The 27279-nt window shown below is 36.4% G+C and overlaps 2 protein-coding genes across 3 annotated transcripts in view; one reads left to right on the plus strand and one right to left on the minus strand.

Moving 5' to 3' along the window:
* Positions 1 to 12171: 12171 nt before the first annotated feature.
* Positions 12172 to 18458, plus strand: LOC117345132 (mitotic spindle assembly checkpoint protein MAD2B-like). 2 transcript variants are annotated; one of them, XM_033908112.1, is made up of 8 exons: positions 12172 to 12325; positions 13593 to 13711; positions 14141 to 14313; positions 15148 to 15242; positions 15481 to 15554; positions 17045 to 17137; positions 18160 to 18214; positions 18246 to 18458. In XM_033908112.1, the coding sequence occupies exons 1-7, from the start codon at positions 12277 to 12279 to the stop codon at positions 18196 to 18198; spliced, it is 642 nt and encodes a 213-aa protein (XP_033764003.1). In that variant the 5' UTR covers positions 12172 to 12276; the 3' UTR covers positions 18199 to 18214; positions 18246 to 18458. The 2 variants fall into 2 exon arrangements, with proteins under 2 accessions (XP_033764003.1, XP_033764002.1); XM_033908111.1 differs by having other exon boundaries at positions 18160 to 18458.
* Positions 18459 to 19353: 895 nt separating this feature from the next.
* Positions 19354 to 27279, minus strand: part of LOC117345131 (peroxisome biogenesis factor 2-like) — a 45029-nt gene continuing 37103 nt past the window's right edge. The window contains exons 4-8 of the mRNA XM_033908110.1: positions 22818 to 23022; positions 22529 to 22681; positions 21703 to 21750; positions 20827 to 21027; positions 19354 to 20229 (exon numbers count right to left, since the gene is read on the minus strand). Coding sequence (XP_033764001.1) covers positions 20125 to 20229; positions 20827 to 21027; positions 21703 to 21750; positions 22529 to 22681; positions 22818 to 23022 — 712 coding nt within the window. The 3' untranslated portion in view covers positions 19354 to 20124. The remainder of the gene's footprint in view (positions 20230 to 20826; positions 21028 to 21702; positions 21751 to 22528; positions 22682 to 22817; positions 23023 to 27279) is intronic.

Consider the following 27279-nt stretch of genomic DNA (forward strand, 5'->3'; position numbering starts at 1 on the left):
ATCACAGAATCTATAATGAACACTTACCTGTCCACTGTACCTGTGTAACAGACAACGTTCAACGAGATTCTCCTGTTAAGGTTTGATTTTACATACAATCCAGGTTTATTTGACTTGAAAGACAGCATGCAATGAAGACAGAAGGTATTGAAAATAAAACATGATTTACTTTATTCCATGACGGTACACAACAATTACAACATAAAAAGCACCACAGAGTAAAAACAACTTCATAATTATACACCAAAACCGTAACTCATCCGCCTTTCTATAACGTGCCAATGTCATTGTCATCCAACAAGCTTTTATTAACATATATCCTACATGATTGACACCCGTTACACTCCAACGACCAATACCATTTTTTTTTTTTTTTTTAATGTCAATAATTGTCCAGTGTGTGTTCGCAGAATGCGGCTTTCTGATTGGTTGAGATTTTTTTTCATATCTCTATGAAAAAAAATCCGAAAATGGCTCGACATATGTGATGTCACAAAACGGCCATTTACATTGCGTATTGCTTTGCACTTAATCCCTTATAAAATCAATTTAATTGTACATAAAACATGTTTTGATTTTGAAAATCAATTTCAAAAATTAATTATAAGCGTTGATGTCAATCATTTTTTAGTTTCATAGAGGTATGGAAAAAAAAGTTTGCAGCGGATTCATACAGTTTGCAAACATTTTTTTCATACCCCAATGAAACATTAAAATATGACATAAATGCTTACATCCGACAGTGTAATAAATTGTTATTATTTGGGCAATAAATGACCATCAGTCCATATATAAGTACCTATTTAAGACAGGCAAATAAAAAAAATCATAATGTAAAAAATTGTCGGAATGAAGCCAAGAAGCTTCGAACTTTTGAACATTATAATTTCTACTTTGCATACACTTGACCTTATCGCAGTGCAATCTGGGAGATATTTACATACAGAAGAAAACAAATATGGTTGACTTATTTTTATTCAGCCGGGACAACTGTATATATTGCCTATTGCCTAATATAACTACAACTTTTAATTGCGAGGTTTTAATGCAAACAGAAAATAAAAACTTAGTAAACATTTCAATATTATCCGTTGCAAAAAATGAACTGAAACGCTTTCTTAGCGTTACCCCCTTCGACCCCTTTCGCTGGATTGATACAGGTGTGATTTATCAACAGGTTTAAGCTGGTGAACTATAAATAGTGAGTCTGCAATCACTTCATATCACAAAAGAAATCCTAACCGTTGATTCAATCGCATCATATGCTTAGAGTTTTCAGTAAAGATGACAACACTGTCAACAGATCGAACGTTAACGTTACACTTCGTGTGTACGTTACACACTTGCGTATCCAACAAAAACTCAACTGTGCCCTTTCCGCAAGAGTTCCGATTCCATGGTCGTTTATAATTTCACCGGTCTGTGCAGTCTCCGATTGAAATCCTTCCCTTCCTTCGTTCTCTTTCATACTCTAACTTATGCTTCCTTCTTTCTCTCTCTCAAATTAAATATGTAAATATGGCATCTTGTTGTAATGATTATGTGTAATTATATCGGGAAAGGGCTTTATATGAGTAGTATAACTTGTGCCCAATCCCTTTGTAAAGTTCAGTTACAAATGAAAATATGTTTAAATATTAAAAATGCAAGTCCTAGGTGTGAATTTTGTCCCATTTTATTTTCTTTGTACATTATGTATATATACATGTATATCGTGAAATTATATAGATGGGTGGTTGTTTTGATAAACATCAGATGGTATTTGCTATAACAAACTAAGTTTACACACGAAATTAATGGTACCAGTCCAATTAAGTTTTACAAGGGTTGGGCAACCAGCATGCACCACGTGCACAACGTTGTAACGAACAGGTAGGGCCGGACGGGGACACCCGGAACGATTTGCGCCGATCGAACACGCATAGCGTATTAAAAAGTCAATTCAGAGATGTTCTTTTAAGAAGTATTTGAAACCATATTGGAACAAAGATTTATCTGAATTGCATAATGAAATGGTTTCCAAGAGGTCGTTTTGGAATGCGGCTGGCAGACCAAGAGGGAATAATCAAATGTTCTTTGAATACAAGGCTGTAAAAAACAAAACTCAGACAAAATCTTCGTCATGCTTTTAATCTATATATGAAAGAGCAATTTGCCGAAATAGATAAATCTGGAGACGTTGACCAAAACCTCTTTTGGAAACTACTTAAAAATCGTACAAAAAATATTGGTTGTTGTCAAACTGAAATGAAACACAATGGTACCACACTTCGCGAACTCGAACGAATTGTAAATGCACGGGGCCATCATTTTAGTAAGTTGTTCAAGAATGAGATACTTGATTCGTTTGATGAAAACTTTTTTCAAGATGTACTACTTGAAGTTAATGAAATTCAAAATCAGTCTTATCAAGAAAAAGATATCTTTTTGTCAGAAATGTTTACCACGGACGAAATGCGAGAAGTATGTAAGAAATTTAAGAGCGGCAAAGCTGGCGGGTATGATAGCCTGGTTTATGAACACATTAAGTTTGGAGGTGATAGACTATTGCGCTTCATTACCAAACTGTTCAAATTAGTTGTAAAATATGAGCATATACCTGAAGGCTGGAAAAGAGGAACAATTTTCACTTTGTATAAGGATAATGGAAAACCCAAAGACGACCCAAATAGTTATAGGGGTATAACTCTTATACCTGTCTTTTTTAAAATATTCGAGTCAATTTTATCTGTCAGAATGGATTTTTTACTAGATTCTGAAACATTTCCAAACAGACAACAATCAGCTTATATGAAAAATTTATGTAGTCTATGCACTTCCTTCAACTTACAGGAATGTGTGAGATATAATCTAGAAAATGACTGATTCTTTCGTAGCATTTTTAGATAGCAAAAAAAGCTTTCGATACTGTTTGGCACGAAGGGTTATTGCTCAAACTGTACAAAATGGGTTTGATTTAAAGGCAAAATTTGGACTATATTGAGAAATATGTATACTTGTTTTGTAAGTCACGTTGCCTTTAAGGGTTATCAATCTTTACCTGTTCTTATGGAGAGAGGGATCTTGCAAGGGGGGTCCTTATCTGCTAAAATGTACCTGGTTTTTATCAACGATCTATTAATTGATGTCGAATTGTCGGGAAAAGGAGCCTTTGTTATTGATACCAAGGTTAATATCCCCACACAAGCGGATAACATATGTTTGATCAGTAACACAAGTGTTGGTTTACAAGATATGGTTACACTTTGTGAAAGTTATAGTTGTAAATGGAGATTTTCATTCTCTGTAGATAAAAGTAAAATTGTTGTTTTTACAAAAGGCAGAAAACAAGTTTTGGTAAAAGATGTGTCTTTATATGGTAAAGCATTACCAGTTGTTGAGAATATTACGCACGTTGGTGTGGTTTTGAATTTTAAACTGTGTTCAGCAGACAGAACGGAGTCTGCATGTAAGAGAATGAAAAGTGGAACCATGGCTCTTGTTCGATCTGGTGCTCCCCCTAGGACCCTTAATCCTTTAACTGTTTCAAAGATTATTAAGACTAAAGTGTTCCCGTCTGCACTGTATGGGTGTGAACTATGGCAATTATCGAGAACCGAATTAATCAAATTAGAGCGCGCTCAAAATTTTATTGTAAAATCCATTCAAGGGTTAAATATTAGAACTAGAACTGATATGGCCATTTCCCTAATTGGATGGACCACTATTGAAGGTTATACTGACATCAGAAAACTTTTATTTCTTGGTCGTCTTTGCAGGCTGGACAGTAAATACTTAACTCATACTATATTTCTCAAACGTCTATTCATGTATCTTTTGAAGGAATCATGTCAAACTGGTTTTATTCCTGATATCGTGAGAATACTTCGCAAGTATGATTTGTTTAATCAGTTGTTGCAGTATACTTCAGATACAATTTTTCCAAGTAGTTCGAAATGGAAGTCAATCGTCTATAAAGCTGTTTTTAATTGGGAAGAATTAATGATGTACAATAGAATGAATAACGATTCAGATTTCAGTAGGTTTATGCTCATTCAAGATGTAATTTCTCCACATATTTTATGGACAGTAGCACTAAAATTCCCTGAACATCTCAGCACGTTAAGTAATATAGTTCGACTATGTACGGATTTAAGATCAGCAAACCTTATAGAATTGTGCCATTTCTGTGGTATTTTACATGATGACCGTATATCACATATAGTACTCCATTGTACAAAAACTGAAAGTGTTAAAGACGATCTCTGGTGTCTTATTAGTGCTGTTTTTGATATAGAATTTAGCGTGTTCTTACATTCCTTATCGGAATATAACTTAATTCATGTACTACTTGGTGGTAAGTCTTCCCTACATATTAAGTCCATCTGATCATGTGATATTTGTACTGCATAGTGCTATTTTTGTTGATAAAATGTTGCTGTTATATCAGCATTAATAGTGTAATACACGTATGGCATACAATGTTGTTTTTTTTTTTTACATGAGTAGTGCCAAATTAATAACTGTTTAATTGATTTATCAATTATTTATCTATTATTATTATTATATCACCCCCGTCGTGTGTGTTAATGCCTGTGAAAGCCTGAGAGGACTTTGCTGGTAGGGCTCTTCCCAACCGCTGGAAACCTCAGGCTTCACATGCATTGTTATGATTTTGTATCATTTGCTACTTTCGTGACCTTTCATTATGTAGTTATTTAACTATTTCATTATGTATTCATTTACCCGGTCATCTCTGTAAATAATTGATGTGTTTATTTTTGACAACAATGTATATTTCTTTTTGTAACTCTTCAATTTGGAGGAAATTAAGGAATAATAATAATGCAATCGTAATATTAATAATTACATATTTTCACCAATGAAAATACTGCTAGCCAGTGAGATCATCCCCTTATACTGCACGGACTTTGCCGGACGCTTCAGTTTTCCCGCCACCGTCAAGCCAGAAGGACCTATCGTTTCGGTAAGCTACTCAAGTATTTCGATTGGTATTTACTGTTTGACTCAAATACATATTTAAACCTTTCACTTTTATGCACCGAAGAAAATGACATGCAAGAAAGCTAACATATTGTCAATGTTTATGTCGCATTAAGTAAAATTCAGTTACTTTGGATGTAGAAAGATGTGTAATTTTTTTTTATCTTTTGAAATTGAATTATGAATTGATTATGAATTGATTCTTTTTGTCGCATTTAATTAGATTGCGAGAAACATGTTATAACAAAATTATACTAAAACAACTTAATTATTATTTCACATTAAGTTAAATTCAGTAATTTGGGGTTAAATACCATGTTAAAGGTAACATAATTTGTTTTGATACTTTGATTTTCAAGTAATTTCAACGTAATACAGATATTATAGAAAATAACCAGACAGAATTAAAGAATTAATAGGATTTACCTAATAATCATAAGTTTACAAAATAATCTCCTTGGAAATGTCATCTGCGCACAGGTAAAAATCAGTTAATTTTGAGAATATCTTTTGCCTCAAATTCCATACTAACTGTAAGATATTTAATTAAACCTTTCGCTTACATATGTAGAAGAAAAGAATGTGCATGAAATAAATTCTGACAAATTAAAAGTTTATACTAAAAAAAGAAATTGAACTATCATATATTTATTATATCTCATTAAGTCAACTTCAATTATTATAGGTGGGGAACCATATACTGTATACTTTTTATTACTTTTGTATTTAGATTTTTTTTAACTTACTTCAAATGTTTTATAGAGATTATTTGACAATACCAAAGAATTAAATAACAGGATTTAATTATCAAAATTTTACAAAATAGTCTTCGAAATGCCATCTGCACACAGGTAGAATACAGCTGCACAGGGACCTGTGTAAACAGTTCGCAATGTATGTTTCTGTTTTAAGGCCCACACTGCCACGGAAAATGTATTTACATTAGGAGGCGCATACTACTTTGCAGGCCTCTGACTGCAATCAATTTCCCTCTGTGTTCTACTGAAGAAAAAAATACTGTAGAAACAAGAAAAATAAAGAAATTTGAACAGTTAATTGCAATGGAAGGTCTCACACCGCAGTAAATTGCGGTTGTCCTTGGACAAGACACTTTGAAGTACTTTCATTACTGTTGATGGCGTGCGACGGGCATCCAATGTGTTGTTCAGTGAGGTAGTCACCAACTACTACAAATAGACCTACCTCAAAATAAAAAGGTAATTATCACAAAAAAACATAGTAAATCAAACATGTAAAAGTAATATATTTATTTTCAGTGCTGTCGTGGTTGTGTCCTGGATGCCGGCATACGACAGCCCACCTGCATGTTGTTCGGTGAGGTAGTCACCAACTACTACAATGAGAACCAGCCTCAAACTAAGATATGCCAGTCATTTTTCAGAAACCAGGCAAACTGCTATCTGATAAAAGGGTTGAAAACGCTATTAAAAAGAGAAACATGATTTATTATGCTTGATTAAGCTTCATTTACATAAAGTATTGTTCAAATTCACTTAAAACAATTTAAAACTTGCTAATTACCTAATTTATCGTCAATTTCAATCTATATCCTATTTCCTTATGTGATATGAACTCAGATGCTTTTTAACATGACTAGTGGTTTCCTCGTAACCATCCCTACTCTCATCTTAGATTGTGGTCTAACCTTGAGTTGACCTAGATTTGTATTTCGGATGTTGTCAATGACACCAAAGACGTTTAATCAATCGCAGCACCTGACAGTTTTCTCCATGTGCTTTTTCATGGTTCTCTACGCTGATCTATATGTTTGGTTATTTTCTCTTGTTAAACCGTTTTTGAATTTCGGCGGTTTATATCGATATTTTGTGTTTTCAGAAGCATCACACACAATCACCTGCGTGAAGCACGTACATAGTATTAGTTGCTATGTGTTTTCAAAATACAGTAAACAAATATGATAAGTCTTCCCTTTTTCTGAGATAAAGAGTAGGTCAATCACTTTCAGTTTGTTTTAAGATATGATGGCGTCCATATGAAATATTAGCAAATACATGTTTGATAGGCCGCATGAGTAGACAACGTAATTTTCATTGACATTAGTACATTTAAGTACCACACCTTTTGAAATCATAAAAAAAATTATGATGACTTACAAGAAACGTTCCCGGAGAATCCTTGCACAAGAAGTGTGTAGTTGTTTTCTTCACCGTCCACCTGGAATTTCGAGTACTGGGCATATCCTCTTGCCCCGTCCCAGGCCTCGAGTTCCACTCGGAGGATCCTCGGGGCTGTAGTCAGCAGATGAATGTTCTCATTGCCTTTGATGTGAAGAAATAGAATATAAAGAGAGGACCAGTCACAAATCGACCTTTCGTACCTGTTCATGGATATTTTTATATACAACATAGACATCTATAACAGGCATGTATAACCAAAAAGGATTGCAGACTTCTAGTCATCGATGGAATTACGATTAATTCATAACTATACTTTGGGATATTTTGGTGTTGCCAAAAGTTTGCGTTTTGTGCTCCAAATAGGATGGTTGAATATTGGTGCGTCAGATTTTGGCGTTTACCATCACGTGTGTTAAATTTTGGTACTTACCTGTTGTTTTGTAATTGATATATTTGCTCATTACGCTACGAAAGTCTACAAATTTAGAAGCCATGTTGCATGGACACGTGTATACAGGGATTAAAAGCTCTGTGGCTAAGTGACAGGATTCGATCACCTTCCTGAGATATAGCCTTTGTTTGAATAGACATTTTCTGAGAACATAACAGTATATTTATTAGCATTTATTAGCATTTTATTAGCATTTATTATCATAATTAATGGACGCAGGCTTGAAGCCTCTATATCCATATCAATATCAATACATAGTATAATATAAATATTTCCTGTGTAATTAATGGCTTTATATTAGTTCCTGTACAATCATGAATAAAAACGGTTATTTTTCCAATGATCATCTAACATTATTTCAAATTTTATGACAGAATCAGCATTGACAACAATTTGTGGCAAGCTATTCCATAAATCAATAACTCGGTAACTGAAAAAATGTTTCCTTCCATCAAGACGACATCGCTTTTTGAATATTTTCTTATCGTGACCTCTGGTTCTACTCATCTTGATCATTTCGAAAAAGTTTATTCTACTATCGTATATGTTATTTACTATCTTAAAAACGTTAATCATATCTCCTCTGGTCCTACGGTGCTGTAGCGTTGGGAGATTTAACCGTTGTAGCCGTTCCGGGTACGAGATATTTTTAAATCCAGGGATCAGTTTTGTTGCCCTTCTCTGCACATTTTCAATGAGTTCTATATCTTTTACTTTTGATGGGTTCCAAACACTTGCAGCATACTCAAGGTGGGGTCTAACTAGAGCTTTAAATAGCATTTTGAACATGAGTTCGTCCAGATACACGAAAGATCTTCTAATCAGTCCAACTACATGTATACTGTTAGCTTTATTGACAATTAACTGTATGTCCGTTTTGAAGTTTAAATCCTCATCTATGGTGACACCAATGTCCTTTTCGTTCTTGACATGTTCCAGTTGAATTCTTTCTCCTCCCAATCCTTCCATATAGTATTTTCGTTTTTGAGTTGCTTTAAGCGAAAGAACTTTACATTTATTAGGGTGGAACTTCAGTAGCCATTCGTCGGACCAATTTTGAAGATTATCCAAATCGTTCTGGAGTATTTTAACATCCTCGCTATTGCTTATTTGTCTGTATAATTTGGTATCATCAGCAAAGAGCGGCGATTGGGACACTGGTATTTCTGGTAGATCGTTGATATATACAACGAATAATATTGGGCCCAATACACTTCCCTGGGGGATACCACTCATTACCGGGTACGATTTAGAGGATTCTCCGTTGACTATTACTCGCTGGCATCTATTTCTTAAGAAGTCTTTTATCCAATTAACAACCTGAAGGCTAACACCATATCCTGACAATTTCCTCAATAAACGTTGGTGTGGCACTTTATCAAATGCCTTCATGCAATCCATGTATATAACATCTAGCTCCCCGCCCTTGTCTATTATCTCTGTCCAATTTTCCAGTACTGTTAGCAATTGTAGTTGAGTTGACCTTCCAGATATAAAACCAAATTGTTTGGGGCTTAGAAAGTTATTTTTATCCATATGTTCAACAATGCTATCTCTCACTAATTTTTCGAGTGTCTTAACTATTACGCTTGTCAGGCTTACAGGTCTGTAGTTACCCGGGTCAGATTTGGATCCTTTTTTGTAGATTGCGGTTATGTTTGCCTCTTTCTACGCCTGGGGTAGTTTTCCTTCTGATAATGATTTGTTAAGAATATCTGCCAAAGGTGAACTTATATTGTTTCTGATCTCTTTTAGAATTTTTGGGTGCATTCTATCTGGTCCCTGTGACTTGTTTTCAAATAGGTTCCCGAGTAATTTTTCCACGACATTCTGATTACAAACAATTTCTTTAAAAGGGTAGCTTGGATTCCTGTTTTCAAACTCTGATAGGGCCCCGGGCGGTTCATTTGTAAAAACACTACTGAAAAAAATGGCAAGGACTTCGACTTTTTCCGTCTGTTACTGCCATCTGCTGATCATCTCCATTAAGTCCCTTTAAGTCTGAAATTCCTATTTTAATTTTCCTTTTTGAGTTAAAGTATTTCCAGAAACGTTTTGGATGTTGCTTTATATCCTCAGCTATACTCTTTTCCGTTTCTCTTCTAGATTTCCCACTTTACTTGGTTTCTGGCTTTAGCATATTCTTTGTACTCGCTCTCACTTTTTGTTTCCATGTATCTTTGCCATGTCCTATGCTTTTTGTTTATTAATTTCAAAGTGTCTTTATTCAGGGGTAGATTAAGTTTTCCATATACTGGGTGGCCTTTAGACTTTCTCTTTGGTATATATTTGTTTGCACTTGCTTCAATAATCCCTGTAAAAGTTTTATACATTTCATCTATGCTGCCATTGAGTATTCCATTCCTGTTTATAGGGACATCATTTCTCATGCTTTCGAAGTCGCCCTTGTTGTAATTCAGACGATGGGTTTTATTCGCAGAAGGAGTTTTATTACAATGAAATTTGAGGCTCAAAACCAAGTGGTCATTACTTCCTACTGGGCTGTCGCACGTAATTTCTCTGATCATTTCATCTTCATTTGTTAATATTAAATCTAAAATACTTGGCTCGCTTCCTTTTCTCATTCTTGTAAAATCTGTTGTATGTTGGCAAAGATAATTGTCCCTTAAACATTCTACAAAACTTTCGCTTTGTTTGTCATTACCTGGTGACCATGAATTCCAGTCTATTTTCGGCAAATTAAAATCGCCCATGATTAATAAGTGGCTATATTCCTTCTTTGACGATACCTTATCTAACAGTTTCAGTAATTCCTTTGTGTTTTCATGTGCTTCCCATGTCTACTTCTACTCCATGATGTTCTGACTTTATGTACAGCCCGACTCCTCTCTGTCGATCTCCCGAGTTCTCATTTTTGAAAAGGTTGTATCCTTCAATTCTTAATTCAGCTTTGTTTGGCAAATACCTAAAATTCTTTGGATATATTTCTGTAATCCCCATGATATCTGTGTTGTCTAGCAAGTTTATCCTTGATTTTAACTCGTCTAATTTGTTTGAAAGACAATCTATGTTTGTGTAAATACAGCTAAAATAATGTTGAGAATTTTGCAATTTGGTGACATTATCCTTCTGATTTATTCCTGTTTTCTGAATCTTCTTACTTTCCTGTCCCAAGGGGTACCTCTTACTCGCTACGTGTATTCCCCCGATCCTTGACTAGTTTTCCTTTTGGCTTCATCTCTAAGTTCTGATTACTTCTGCCTTTCCTGTTTGGTTAGGTCATTGCTTATAGAAATCTCCTTATACCTTCCTTCATTCTGAAGTTCTTTGATGTTTTTGAAGAAGTTCTTTTTATCTTCTACTGAATTAAATGCAGCAAGAATCGGTCTTGGTCTGTTTTTAGAATTGTCCTTTTCCTTATCTGGAAATCACTGATGTACCATGGTTTGTACAGATGATGGAAAGTGCTTGATTTTTGGGTTGTAGAGCTGGAAAAGTACTGGAATTCATACATGCTTGCTATTAACTTGCTTTTTCAGATTCATTTAAGTGTACGTAATTATCACAAGAACATTGTGAGAGAAAATAATCACCAGCATGATTTTCCATGATATCCCCATTGTGATGTCCGTTTATTACAAGCGCAATCTTATGAGCAATATATAACTTACATGACACAAATTTTTCATCTCTACAAGCCAAAAAATGCACCTTGAAAATTAAAAAAAATACATGCTGGAAAAGTGCTTGAATTTTGGTATGAAAAATCTACGAACCATGTGTACTGAAATTGAACATTTGCTCCTAATTATGGATAGTAAATGTTTTAATCTTTTGTAAAAATTAATTAATTTTGAAATAAGAAATCACCATAATAAAAAACATGCATCTATACTCCAGAATACTTTAGTCTAAGGTCCCCTAGGACGGTCTCCGTGACTATTCTAATTGCCTTTTGTCCGTCGTCGTATGTTTATGCAGGGATATCACATTTTGAAACATTTGTTGATTTGCCATTGGAAATTATTCATGTTTTACTAGAATTATCTGTATGGGATAGCGCTTTGATGGTATGCACATATTGGCACTGGATGACCCCCAGGGGTTGATGGATGGGGTCGTATTAACTGAGAAAACAATCATAATCCTTCAAGAAACGAATAAGGTAGAATCAAATACTCTTAACAGCTGAAATGTATGGCGCGGGAAGGATTTGCCTAGGCAAAAATATTTAATTGTGACATCCTTCCCGCGCCATAGAAATGGTCTTGAGTGAAATTAATGATCCTGCTGGGGTCTGGTATTTCTTTATTTTGTTCATCACTTGTTCGATCTCCATTGGCAATAATTTAGACTCGGTTAGAATTATCAGTCGGAGAAGGCTGTTTTTCCAGGGAGTGGGTGGTGGGGTAACTTGGGGTCAGCCCCCCCCCCCCCCCCTTTTTCGGATGAGGAATTTTTTTTATAGCCTTAACCCCCCCCCCCCCCCCCCCCCCCTTTTTTTCAAATTCCTGGATCCGCGCCTGATTTTATTTGATTTATTCCAATAAGTTTACCCTAGAATTTATTTATTGAAACACCGAAAACCGCGGGTAAATGTAAGAACGATAACTCTAGATTTATTTGGGTACACCATATTCCAAGATGGTGGTTGTGATCTGACTGTGGCCAGCTGTAGCCTGTAGTTTCCACTGTATTGACTTCCAATGACCGTCATTAACGATGTCTGTTGAACCACGGAACACACAGCTGAGTTTAGAGACTGGATCGGGTAATTTTCATACGTAGCATGCCTTTATCAGACGTACAGCGCTTTATAATGTAACAGCGAAAATAGGCCTAGTCTTTTTAATCTATTTATAGACAATGAATTAATGTACGACTACGCTTTGTTAAATGTAATCAAATCCTGAATGAAATTACGTACAAATGTATTAGACATTATCTTATTGAGAGACTGTTAAATAAAAGAATGTAAAGCATGTAAAGGCTATCGTGTACATTGGGATTGTGTTTGCGCGAGGTTCGGCCTACTTATATTTAGTGTTTGGGACGAGTTGACCATTTATAACAACCGCTCTTTACCTTTTTTGGCAACTGATCTGTGCACATTCGGTTTCAATTTCAAACAATTGTATTGATACAAAATATAAGAGAAAGGATTGAACATCGGGCAGTCTATTTAGTCCTCTTCAAAACATACCGTTGAAGATAAAACAGTACAGTCTACTTAATGCAAGGGAGGCAACTCGAATACAAACAGCATATTTTAGACATTTTTATCTAAAAACTTTGGTCTACATTATATATATCTATAAATATATATAAAGATCATATATATGGTATATGAATATATATTTAAGATCTGTACACGTGCATTTGATCACTGAATGAAAAAAATCCATGACCAATACTTTTTCTTAATTGATAAGATTTTCTATAGACTAGAGCTATAGTTTCTTACAAGATAGAGTAAAATAATATTGTAACAGAGCGCATGATTATTAAATTTAAAATCACTGCCTCCGCTAGGGGTCGAACCCGGGACCTCTGGCTTACTAGTCTTACGCTCAACCGATCGAGCTAAAGAGAAGATCTCTCTAGCCGAGCCGTATATTGCGGCTAGTATTTACCAGGGTTACAATATGCATAGGGAATTTAAATTTCCACTTACAGTAAATAAACTGTGTTAACGTTAGACATCTTTGTTTTATACTCAATATACTTTTTATCCAAGTACAGGTAAATATAGATATACTAATGATCAATTAGGAAAAAAAGATATATTTTCAATCAGTTTATTAAAACTACTCAAGTTAATAGTGATTATACTGGTAACCATCAGTTTAGAATATAGAAGTTTATACATATTATTTCTTGTTGTTCATCCAGCTGATAGGGTGACATTTGTGTGGACAAAATGAACATGTAAAGCTTCAACAAGTGTAGGTATTCTAATGTTCAGATCTCAACAGAGAGGAAAGGGGTTGGGAACAAATCTCTAGTTACATGTACATGTATGTGTATGTATATTTCAGTGAGTATTGACATTTTGTGCGAGTTCCTGGAAGTGGCTATCCATTCAATTCTCTATTTACGGGACCTCTATCCACGCGGTGTGTTTGAAAAGAGGAAAAAATACAATGTCCCTGTACAGGTAAAACATGTGGTATTTTAAACTTAAACAAAATAGGTGAATATGATAATTCTGCAACAATTTGGAAACCACTTATATAATTATTTGTCATAAAATAAAGGTTTAAGCTGGGTCAAATGTCAATGTCAAATAAATAGTGTTGAATTTTCATTACAATATGATTCATGAACTTGAATGATGAAAATGAAATAAGAAAGTGTCTGCAGCTAGCTCGAGATATGGTGATCACTTGTCTTCTATTCATTTTTGATAACAAAATCTTTCTGGAGCTAGAAGGACAATTGGATTGCTCACAATACCTATTGTCTTCAGATTCCTCTGGGCACAAATAAAATTAATTAACAGTAATACATGTTTTAGAGAGCTCAAGGTTCATGAACTGTGATAAATGCTTTAAGTTTGATTTCACTTGTCACTGTTACATTGTAGATGTGTCTCCACCCTCATGTGTGCCAGTATGTGGTCAATATAGTGGACAGTGCCCATAATATGAACCAGCTTAACCAGCTAGAGAAAATATCTGTTGTCATCCTAGGACCTGACCGGCAACCACTGGAGAGATTCATTATAGAGATAGGTCAACACTCTGATCACCTGAAAGGGTAGCTATATAGGCTGTAATTGATCAATCTATTTCCTATAGCCTAGTGGAATGGTATTTATTTTACAGATGTGGTAATTATTAAGATTCAAAATAGAAAATACAGATCTAGCTAGAAATGACCATTGCATATGTTGTATATTTCACTTTACTTGGTGCTAGATTAATTTGGTTAGAGAAAAAACAGTAATTTACCCCAATGGAGGAAATCGAGATAATGTAGGGGATATAAACCTGAGGGGGAAGATTCTTAAGTTGGCAAACACCAGGCTTTTTACCCAGGGTTTGGAAACTTAATTATCTTATATTTACCCAGAGGGTTGACATCTCCCTTGTCTCAATCTCAAAACTGTGAATGATTATCTTTCTCTTACCCTGTTTCCCCCTCTTACGCCAATGTAAGACAAATGACTCAAATTATCGATGGGCCACGACATTTATTTGTTGGAAATGAATTTCCTGTCTCCACTCTGGGGTGAGATAAGGAAATCTCACTATGGTAAATGTGTCGATACACTGTTTCTGGGTAAGAATATTATTACTGTGGGTGTCTCATCTAAACTGTCTGGTACCTTTACGTAATGTTTGGTGTAAAGTGATGTTATAAGTAAAATGGCATGCTGAAAAGCCTTTTTGATGCCTTGTACACAAGGGAGATGATCTAGTGTAATTGTGAAGAATTTCTATCAAGGGAAATAAGAATCTAATGATCATGACATATTTTATGCCCTGTAGTGTCCTGTAAGCCATGTCAGATATTTGTTACCTTAAACAGAGACCGATACTTGAACTCTGTGTCCTGTAGGACATTATAGATATTTGTTACCTTCCACAGAGATGATCGATATTTGTACCAGCTGGAGGAGTCCCTGCGTGCCTTTCTGCTCAAACTGAACGTCAGTGATGCTCTCCTTCAGCCACTTCCAAAAGGTAGAGACAAAAAGGACATTTTCTTGTAATATTGAACAAATATTGACAACTTTCAGCCACATCTTGATTTAATATTCTCTTTCCCTAAATACAAATGTACTCTACTTTGGGACAAAGAAAAGAGTCAAATATTAGGTACAGACATTTAATTCATTTCCTGAAGAAAACAAATTGATCATATGTTGTCTTACAAAGGAGAAGATAATGAATAAGTAATTTATCATGTCTATACTTCCAGACTGTTCATGGACAGTCCAAATAGAAACAACAGAATCAGCAGCTAACAGCATCAACGACAAACAGATGGTACAGGTGAGTGACTTACTTCTGAATTATAGTGTTGTTTCTAGAAAGTATACCAATTATAAATACATACTTTATTTATCAAAAATTGTGAAGTTGATAGAACATCAGACATATACAACCTCTGTTAAAGATTTGATTTAAGTGGTCCTATAGCTATTCCTCCTGCAGAATTATAATTATTTTGGTATAGACATTTTTGACCTAATATGGTCCGCAGCATCATTCAGTGAAGGAAAAACAATGTTATCGTCATATTTTAAATCGTCAGTTAATAAAATGCCAACATTTTTTTCCCCAACATCATTAGCTCACCATCATCAGCCCTCAATCATCGGATGGTGTGTTCAAATCGTCCTGCGTTCATTGTCCGTCCATCGTCGGTCCATCCCTAAACAATCATTATAGCTATTTCTTGGGAAGTCGTTGAAGGATTTTCTCACACTTAATACGTAGGTTCCCTGTGGCCCCTATTTGTGCTCATTTGATTTTGTGTCTGATCAAAAAATTAAAATGACTGTCAATTGAATTTAGCATTAATATTTTAATTCACAAATAGCTCTACTTAGATCTCACTTAGATTTCATATGTAGATTATCTTTGTTATCCAATCTTTAAAGTAGAGAAAAGATCAGTCTTACATAGAACCAGTAAAACTCATTAAATAGTGGGCCCCAAGATCCTCCTTGTATCTCATGTTAATCTAAATAATTTTTCACGCATTTTATTGGTATGACTTAGAAATTGTAATTCCTCATTTAGAAAGAAAAACAAGAAGTTTGGCTGCCTATGTATCAGTGCTGGATATATATTCCATATCACTATTGTTTATTGCATGCGTTTGTAATGGATTTATCTCAGTCTCAGTCTGGTAATGATGGTTTTTGTTAAACAACACCCTGTCCACATAGGGGCTCAAACTAGCAACCTCTCAAAGCAAACATCTTACCACAAGCTATATATATATAAGGCTATAAAGTTCAAGGCCAGACACAGGAAGGGTATCTCCCACTAGCCTGAGCTAGTAACATGACCTATACTCTCCACTTATCCACCACACTCCCTCTTTCACAAAGTCTTCACCCCCAAGGCAACCACAATTCAGTCTTAATCTCCTACGGCTTTCACTTGGAATAGACAATAGCACCAAATCTGTAATGGGAAGGAGTTGTGAACAATTCCCTGCCTGCACAGGGCCTTGAAATTGCAACCTCTCGCTCTGAAGGCAAACATCCGACCACTAGGCTTAAGGGAAATTCTTGCAAGACTGACTGAACTAGTAAGCTGACATACACTCTCCACTTTTACACAACACAATGCAAGTTATGTAGAATTTCCCTGTAGAGGCAAAATAGGCTTTTAGAGTATGTTATGTAAAATCCGAGAGCATGTATTAAAACAAAAGTGTAATTGAAATAGCTTCATCTCTGTATGTATCTATACCTGATACATGGTTTTACTACTTTTACTTGTATGTCTCTGGTTTTTTGAAATATTAGGGATTCCCATGGGTGAAAGCTGATCAAAGAGAGACAACTCTTGTTGAACCCAACATTGTCCCTCTGAAGGCAGTGTCCTCGGACTATATGAAGGTAAGGATCACTGATTAAGAACTGTAGGTCACTTTATCAGGTAATTTGTACTTCATTCTGCTTTTTTTTTGCTGTTTTTGTAAACATTTTATATCAGGATACAGAATTAAGAATACAAATAATCCTTGGGGTTGTTTGATTTTCATTGTCTGTTCTCTGCTTTTGTTTGTTGTTATGTCCATTTATGCTATAATAGATAACAAATATAAAGATTGTGAATTTATGATTTAGCTAGTACAAATTTTGAGTGCTTGCTAAACTTTCCATGTGTACATTAGTTTTGACCAGTGATAATGCAGTGATCTAGTAAGTGATATAGATTATACTGCATGTAACCACAGGTTTACTTGTGAAGAGTAAGTGTAATTTTCGAGAGTAGCTTTATAGTTTTTCGTAGCAACCAGTGACCTTATGGAGACATAGCTTGTGTTAAAATGCTAGGAAGTGATCTGGATGTGTGTAAAATGTCATTACACTAGACATAAACAGCTATCTGGTTATAGTAGGGGTGTAATGATACACGGAGCCACAATACAATACATATTTTGATACACCACTCACGGCACAATACACGATAATCATTAATTCCACCATTCTTACAAACTGTTGAAACATACAATTGACAATGATCTATATGACTTTGAATTCTCATCTCTCTCAATGAAAATATATGTGCCAATAACATATTCACATGCAAACATTCTGCGGATGAGAATGCCACACACAGGTGAATACTGGAAATTGTAGATGGCTTTTCATAGCAGCCAAATTAATGACTGTATCGTTCACAACACATACATATTATTATGATTTGTGTATCATACCAGTATAGTAGTTCCATATAACGGATATCAGGTGCATCAGTGTATTGTTAAACCCCAAGGTGAGAGGTGGTCGATTAGTGTGATTAATGCAATATTGTCATTCTAAATGAACTATCTCGATTGAAAGGACGTTAACAACTAATTAAGAACACCAGAGTTTTCTTTTAAATCTAATTTCACTTATTGACTTTGTTTCAGATGCAAATGTTTGTAGAAGAATCCTCAATGAAAAGCTAACAGTTGTTCAGAGGGAGGACTACAAACACTACAGCAATAACCCATGTGAACTACCAACACTACAGCAATTCCCCAGAGGTTCTCCATGAAAACTACCAACACTACAGCAGTTCCCCATGAGCACTTCCAACACTACACAGTTCCCCACAAGAACTACCAGTACTACAGCAGTTCCCCACAAGAACTACTAACACTACAACAGTTCCCCACAAGAACTACCAACACTACAGCAATTCCCCATGAGCACTTCCAACACTACACAGTTCTCCACAAGAACGTCCAACACTACACATTTCCCCATGAGCACTTCCAACACTACACAGTTCTCCACAAGAACTACCAGTACTACAGCAGTTCCCCACAAGAACTACTAACACTACACAGTTCTCCACAAGAACGTCCAACACTACACATTTCCCCATGAGCACTTCCAACACTACACAGTTCTCCACAAGAACGTCCAACACTACACATTTCCCTATGAGCACTTCCAACACTACACAGTTCCCCACAAGAACTACAAACACTACAGCAATTCCCCACAAGAACTACCAACACTACAGCAATTCCCCACAAGAACTACAAACACTACAGCAATTCCCCACAAGAACTACTAACACTACAGTAGATTCCTATAAGAACTCCAGTTTTAGCTGGCTTTTCTATGTAAAACTATAAGTAATATTATAACATTGATGAAACTGGGACCAGACATCTAACCATTAAATGTATGTCTCGTTTATACTGTTTCAGACTTTGTTAACAATATTGAACTTCACTAAACATACATCTTTTCAGCAGTTTATATCTGAATTTAATATTTTTCACACTGAAAGCATTCCATTAACTCATGATAACAGTAGTTGAAATTTCTGTATATTGTCTCCAGTGCTACTACAAGTATTCAAATTCATCATTGTGCTAATCTGTTTAAAGAAGGCTTCCTATATGTCCTGAAATTTGATTTCACCAAAGTGATTGTATTTACAGTATCTGTTCTATAGAATGGGAAGCTGAGATGTGGAATATCTTGTGCGGTATCAGCAGAACTTGTTTTTGTTGATGATTTTATGGTTAAATTATTTGTTGATGAAATACATTGTACATGTCTATTTCTGTGTTTTGATGTAAATAAAACGATGATACAGTTGTATATCAGGTTTTTTGTCACTTGGGACATCTTGTACTTTTATTCATTAAATGATTTTTTACAATAATTAACTGTTTACAATATGGCACAACACAACACAGTACATGTACATGTATACTTAGTATCTCATACTAATTATCTGAACAGCAATGAAACATAATGATGAATTAACATGAAGTTTATTATCGACGATGAAGATACTTGAAAACAATATACTATGTCTTGTATAACATCACTTTTGCCATGTTTTTATCTTAAATCACTTGTAAATTTGCAACAGAACTCAGCATTGGTGATAAGATAGCACCTACAAAATTCAGACTTGTTATAAGGTGGTTTTGGTCGGGAGATTTTCATTAAATGCATTCTTTTACAAAAATCGGCACAATGAATTTACCAATCTCTCTCGGAGCACAGGGAATAATTCTGTCCACATAACTTTACCTGTATATTCAAAGAGTAATGAATATCAGATATCAAATGCGACTGTAGAGAGATTCTTGAAAGACTAGGCAATGTTTAAACTTTTGTAGGGGCAAGACATGACATGTGTATGGAATTAAAATGTATGGGCACTGCAAATATATTGATGGCTCATTACAGTTCAAATTTATTAATACAATGTAGTCCATTTTCGTGGACTCTCCCTAAAGGTCTCTGATCCTGCTGTATTCCCTAATTGTCTGCTGTTATGCCCTACATAACCTTCAGTAGTTTAAGGTGAAGAATTTTAATACGAAGCACTTTGTCCAAAGGGCAGAGGTTTAAATCCATGGCTACGTAGTAGGGACCACCATCCTGACAGGTTTGATGTTGTTTGGATCCACAACACTAGCTCCACATAATGGACAGGAATACCCCGGGTCAGCCTTGTAGTTACCCTGAAACACATGGAATGGTTACTATAGTAACAATAATACCCCGAGTCAGCCTTGTAGTTACCCTGAAACATGGAATGGTTACTATAGTAACAATAGTACCCCAGGTCAGCCTGGTAGTTACCCTGAAACATGTATAAGTTACCATAGTAACAATAATACCCAAGGTCAGCCTTGTAGTTACCCTGAAACATGTTGTGGTTACCATAGTAACAATAATACCCCGGGTCAGCCTTGTAGTTACCCTGAAACATGAAATGGTTACTATAGTAACAATAATACCCCAGGTCAGCCTGGTAGTTACCCTGAAACATGTTATGGTTACCATAGTAACAATAATACCCCGGGTCAGCCTTGTAGTTACCCTGAAAGATGGAATGGTTACTATAGTAACAATACTACCCCGGGTCAGCCTTGTAGCTACCCTGAAACATGTAATGGTTGCTATAGTAACAATAATACCACGGGTCAGCCTTGCAGCTACCCTGAAACATGTACTGGTTACTAAAGTAACAATAATACCCCAGGTCAGCCTTGTAGCTACCCGGAAACACGTAATGGTTACTATAGTAACAATAATATCGGGGTCAGTAGCCTTACCTCTATACAGAAGTAGCAGAAGACATGAGGACAGCCGATCTCCCGGGGGTTGGTTGGTTTGTCACCACACACAGCACATGTTTCAAGCTTACGAGTCCTCAGGTCTGCAGTAGCTGTCGTAGTTACGGGTAAAACTCTTCTCATTACAAAGTTTTTCAGGCGTTGAAAATTAATTAATGGCAGTACAAAGAACAGAAATTCCTGAAATCATAGAAAAAAAATCCAAATATATCCCGATGTAGAATTTATCCTGCCCATGGTTACATACATGTACACATACTCTGTTAAAAGGCAAAATTAATTTCTGTGATGTACTTATGGAATTCATCAACTCATTATTCTGGAGTTATGCCCCTTGGGGGGAAAATGAATAATGGTACCTTCTGTCATACAAGTGAATACAATTAATATGTGATTTATATGTTACCTGTGTCAGGAAAGTGCAGAATCAGCATAATCTATGACATCATATTCTAATAACACTATATATAATGCTCTTGGCAACAAGAAAGTGTGGCCTTTTTGAATGATTGTTTGTTTGTTAGTTTGGTTTATTGTTCTATTATTATTAAACAGCCAGGGTCATTTTGAGGTGGGGTCTCCTTGTAGTAGTTGGTGACTACATCACTAAACAACATATGGAATGCCTGTCACACGCTATCCAGAGCAATAAGAGATAAGTGATTTGCCTGCAAGGACACAACCACAACAGCAGAGACCTGTCTGCTTCTAAGCTTTCCAACAACCTCAAACTGACACCAGTAGCGTCGAACCACACACCTCTAATCTTCACCTGAGGCTACATGGCCAGCCCTCTTACTGACTGAACCTTTGCAGCCCCTTCACTGGTAAGTAAAACAATGATTATATACTCACGGAGAATCCATGCCATAGCAGCTCCCGGGTCATAAATTCAAAGCTGACCTGGAATTACAAATGTCATATAAGCTATTAAAAGCCAAAACAAAACTGCATTTGATAAAGACAACCTGTCCTAGACCTGCTATGATGGCGATGGTGTGTTCCTGGTCAACATTAATATAGGAACAAATACCATTAGTCCATTAAAGCTGGCAATTCTATTTCAGACATCAAAATGAAAGATTAAGACTACATACAGGACCAAGGGGACTTTTTTAATATCCATCCACTACTTTCTAAGAACTGAATAACTGTCAGAATCCAAGATAACCTATTATCCTGTCCACTTTTGAAGAAATATACAGTATCTTCTCAAAACCAGGCATGGCAACTTTTTGAAATATCCTTAGGGAGATTACACATTTTTATAGACATTTTGATAAACTTGTAAATATTTGAAGCTGCTCTTTCATTTGGGATAGGATTCTTACAAATTGTGAACGATGAAAGATTTACTTAGTCACTGATAATATACAATGTATGTCTTAATTAAACTTACTGTACAGATCAATTTTGATAAAGAACTGTAAAGTATTTTTGGAGAAATATCCCTAACAAAAAATTGAAGATGAGCAGCACACCGCAGATTTAATCACAGGGACTTGACACTTGTTATGACACGAATTAAATATTTAACCCCAGGGTTTGACCTCCAGATCACTTAAATCATAACTGATTTGGGACTCAGTCTCCAGTTAGATATTTCTTCCAGTGTCGTAAGAACATATCAAGCCCCTGTGTTTGAAAGGTCATCCATCATCAGACAGATATATTTTGGTACCTGTCTGACTCCTTGTTGATTAGGGAACATTGCCCTGATACCCAGAATCCTTTCTACCAATGCTCTGTATACACCCCGCCGCAGAAACACCAGGAAGTTGACCAGTGCTGCCACCTTGAGGCCGGTCTCAGTCCAATGTAGGATCTGCTGAGCCTATCAAACAAACCACAAAGTTATGCCGACATGTTGTTTGTCACTTTGATTGTGGGTACACCTTAGAAAATTTAAGATCATCTCGATTTCATTGAATTATTTGACCTGTTTGTTTTTCATTCTATTAACAACCTACTTTCTGTTTCCACCGCGACAGCTTGAAGACTTGAAGGATATCACTACATCTCTCCTTAATCCAGGGACAGCCAATCAGAATCAGGGCAAACAGTAGTTTTTGGCGTGTACCAAGCCAAGGTCCTGTCCCCTGGGCGCTCTCACTGGCATATTTTAGATTGAGGATTTGCTGTCCGATAGTACAATCGTGGGTGACGAACAGAAAACTGTAAAATACCAAGAATCTTGTAGTGATATTCCAAACATTAAAAGAAATTGGGTATTTTTGAATATTTTTTTTTTTCTATTTTCAACATAAATCAAAGAGACAGATTTGTTTTCTCTATTCAAAATTGCAGTCGAGTTGTCTCCCTTCAAATAATGTTGTTAGCATTCTCAGGATGTTAAACTGGGTTTTATGTATAAGAAATCGATCATATCATTTCTCACAAAAAAAAAAAATATTATCTGTCATTTAAAACTAATTTCATACAGTTAAAAGTATATATGAGTTGCCTCCCTTGAAATGGTGTTGAAGCTGTGAATCCCTGGACCTCTGTTTTACAGATGTAATTTGTAGGCTTGTACAAAAGATACCCAGGTAAACAGCACCTCACAGTATGTAGAAAACTTGATTTGATGAAAGTGTATAATATTGTAGAAATGTAAAAATGTACAATGTAACTTTTGGGAGAAGGCATTTCTGAGTTGAGATAACTCCAAGTACCTAATCCAATTTGTTTAGATTGAACAAATTAAATATGTATAATCAAATAAATCAAACCAAAAATTAGGAATGACAACGTATATGCCAAACATTAAATAAAACTGCATCACATTCATCATCCAACACTTATATAGGGTTGATGCTAAGAGGTTAGACGTGTAGAAATTCAGACGGAAACTGAAATTTGGCCTTAAAGTGTTCAAATATAGATTAAAAATGTTTATGTGGTCATTGGATACATTTTGAAACAATATGAAATAAATTTGTACATTTAAGCTGATTTGGCCTCTATTGATCAGAATTTAAACATGCTACTGTCAAACTAAGATGATCAGTTAACCACCCAGGGTACCAGTTAATGCTATCAAACAATAACTGGTATACATACAGAGTGACTCATTGTCAACCATATATATTCTAATCTGTAAGAACTTCTGTGGTAAGTAATGTAATTACGAAATTAAATTTATCAATGAAATCTTTATATATGCATGGAATAGAGATATCCTACAAAAACAGAACATAAGGGAAAACAAAATGTGACAGGCATGTTTGATTTTTATTCCCTTGGGTGATAAATCTGCCCAGAAATATTGGGGTAAGGCTGATGTGGCCTCCATTGGCAATACATGTAGGTTGGCTATTTATATTTCAAGGATATTTGTGCAGTTGATTAATTTTTAAAAAGATCATTTCAATGAAATTTGAAATACAGTTAAACCTGTTGTGAGGGACACCTCTATATACAGGACACTTGTCTATAAAGGACAGACTCATCAGACCCACTCCTTCAAATTTACTATATGATTATAACCTCTGTATAAAGGACTTTTGATCTGTGCTTTTGGTGTCCTTTATAGACAGGTTTAACTGTATATTTCATTAGACTTGTGTGTTACTACACTCTGTTGCTTGATAATTATGTAATACACATACTTAAATCATTACCAAGCTGAAGAAAATCATTTCAATGAAATTTGAAATATTTTTTGCAGCAGTCACTTTATTTAATTGAACTGAAAAGTTTTCATTAATATTATATAAGAAATAATTAAATATTTAAACATGGCTATAGTCACAAATGAAACATTTTAGGAATTGCGACAAGTAACTTACAATGTAATCAAGGCTATTTTGCTTATACACTAAAATGTTTTACAGATTTATAACCCTACACAAGGTCACACCACCGATATGTTCTGATTCAAGGTCAAAAGGTCAAATTCAAACAGGGGTTTTATAGTGACTGGAAAAACATTACTCTTCAATACAACCTATCCTTTTACCCATTATGTATCCTGTTTTAACGGTTATAAATATACATTAAAATCCTTATCAGTAGATAGGTAAGACCCACATACATGGAAATCCATTTTGTTACTAAGATTTCTTGAAATGCTTACTTTATTTCTCGAGATCACCAATCAATTGTTAAGAATGAGGACAGAGTTTTGACATTGTACATACAGCAGAGGTGCATTATAAAATGTCAAACATGTGGCTTTGGTGAAATTCAAAAAGTATACCTCCAGATTTGTTTTAAGACTTTATCAATCAGTGGCACTCCACAAGGGATCAATACTATTTCATGGGGTAAATTGATTACAGTAGTGAGGGTAGAGAGGAGGGAGGATTGAGACTTGTTGATTGTGAATTGGTGGGGGTATAGAGAGGGGGGAGGATTGAGACTTGTTGATTGTGAATTGGTGAGGGGAGGATTGAGACTTGTGGAGTGTGAGTTGGTGAGGGTGGGAAGGGGCAGGATTGAGACTTGTGGATTGTGAATTGGTGAGGGTATAGAGAGGGGGAGGATTGAGACTTGTGGATTGTGAATTGGTGAGGGTATCAGGAGGGTGAGGATTGAGACTTGTGGATTGTGAATTGGTGAGTGTATCGAGGGGGAGGATTGAATCTTGTGGATTGTGAATTAGTGAGGGGGGGGAGAGTGGGTTGAGTCTTGTGAATTAGTGAGGGTACAGAAGGAGGGAAGGGGTTGGATTGTTAAATGGTGAGGGTACAGAAGGAGGGAGGGGGTTGGATTGTTAATTGGTGAGGGAACAGAAGGAAGGAGGGGGTTGGATTGTTAATTGGTGAGGGTACAGAGAGGGGGGGGGATTGAGACTTGTGGATTGTGAATTGGTGAGGGTATCAGGAGGGTGAGGATTGAGACTTGTGGATTGTGAATTGGTGAGTGTATCGAGGGGGAGGATTGAATCTTGTGGATTGTGAATTAGTGAGGGGGGGAGAGTGGGTTGAGTCTTGTGAATTAGTGAGGGTACAGAAGGAGGGAAGGGGTTGGATTGTTAAATGGTGAGGGTACAAAAGGAGGGAGGGGGTTGGATTGTTAATTGGTGAGGGAACAGAAGGAAGGAGGGGGTTGGATTGTTAATTGGTGAGGGTACAGAAGGAGGGAGGGGGTTGGATTGTTAATTAGTGAGGGTACAGAAAGAGGGAGGGGGTGGGATTGTTAATTGGTGAGAGTACAGAAGGAAGGAGGGGATTGGATTGTTAATTGGTGAGGGTGCAGAAGGAGGGAGGGGGTTGGATTGTTAATTGGTGAGAGTACAGAAGGAAGGAGGGGATTGGATTGTTAATTGGTGAGGGTACAGAAGGAGGGAAGGGTTGGATTGTTACTTGGTGAGCGTACAGAAGGAGGGCGGGTGTTGGATTGTTAATTGGTGAGGGTACAGAAGGAGGGAGGGGGTTGGATTGTTAATTGGTGAGGGTACAGAAGGAGGGAGGGGGTTGGATTGTTAATTGGTGAGAGTACAGAAGGAAGGAGGGGATTGGATTGTTAATTGGTGAGGGTACAGAAGGAGGGAAGGGTTGGATTGTTACTTGGTGAGCGTACAGAAGGAGGGCGGGGGTTGGATTGTTAATTGGTGAGGGTACAGAAGGAGGGAGGGGGGTTGGATTGTTAATTGGTGAGGGTACAGAAGGAGGGAGGGGGTTGGATTGTTAATTGGTGAGGTTACAGAAGGAGGGAGGGGGTTGGATTGTTAATTGTTGAGGGTACAGAAGGAGGGAGGGGGTTGGATTGTTAATTGGTGAGGGTACAGAAGGAGGGCGGGGGTTGGATTGTTAATTGGTGAGGGTACAGAAGGAGGGAGGGGGTTGGATTGTTAATTGGTGAGGGTACAGAAGGAGGGAGGGAGTTGGATTGTTAATTGGTGAGGGTACAGAAGGAGGGAGGGGGTTGGATTGTTAATTGGTGAGGGTACAGAAGGAGGGAAGGGTTGGATTGTTAATTGGTGAGGGTACAGAAGGAGGGAGGGGATTGGATTGTTAATTGGTGAGGGTACAGAAGGAGGTAGGGGGTTGGATTGTTAATTGGTGAGGGTACAGAAGGAGGGAAGGGGTTGGATTGTTAATTGGTGAGGGTACAGAAGGAGGGAGGGGGTCGAGACATCTGGGTCCTGAGGGAAAATCTAGAGAGAGAGTCTGCGTGTCTGGTGACTTATTATTAATAGATTGTGAATAGTTGTGGGTATAATTAAGAGGGCAGCTCATATCCCCCACCCTTACCCAAACCCCTGGGTCCTGAGATTTGGTAATAAACATGAGCTAGTAACAGAAGGATGGGGGAATTTTAAAACTAAATGGACAGGGAGTTGGTGAGGGTAGAGGGTGGTGAGGGTAGAGGGTGACACTTTTAACCCCACCCAGGTATCAAACTCCTGGTTCTGAATTCGTGGATTGAGGGTCAATAGAGTATATATCCTAAGACTTGTAAGCCATGGAGTTTATAGAGGTGGTC

Source organism: Pecten maximus, chromosome 16 (assembly GCF_902652985.1).
Source record: "Pecten maximus chromosome 16, xPecMax1.1, whole genome shotgun sequence".
NCBI lineage: Eukaryota > Metazoa > Mollusca > Bivalvia > Pectinida > Pectinidae > Pecten > Pecten maximus.

What these genes read in the sequence shown, in the direction of transcription:
- LOC117345132 (XM_033908111.1), top strand. Translation starts at nt 12,277, where the DNA reads ATGTCTGTTGAACCACGGAACACACAGCTGAGTTTAGAGACTGGATCG. An exon ending in CACTCTGATCACCTGAAAGG is followed by an intron (nt 14,314 to 15,147) that starts GTAGCTATATAG and finishes TACCTTCCACAG; the next exon opens with AGATGATCGATATTTGTACC. An exon ending in ACGACAAACAGATGGTACAG is followed by an intron (nt 15,555 to 17,044) that starts GTGAGTGACTTA and finishes TTGAAATATTAG; the next exon opens with GGATTCCCATGGGTGAAAGC.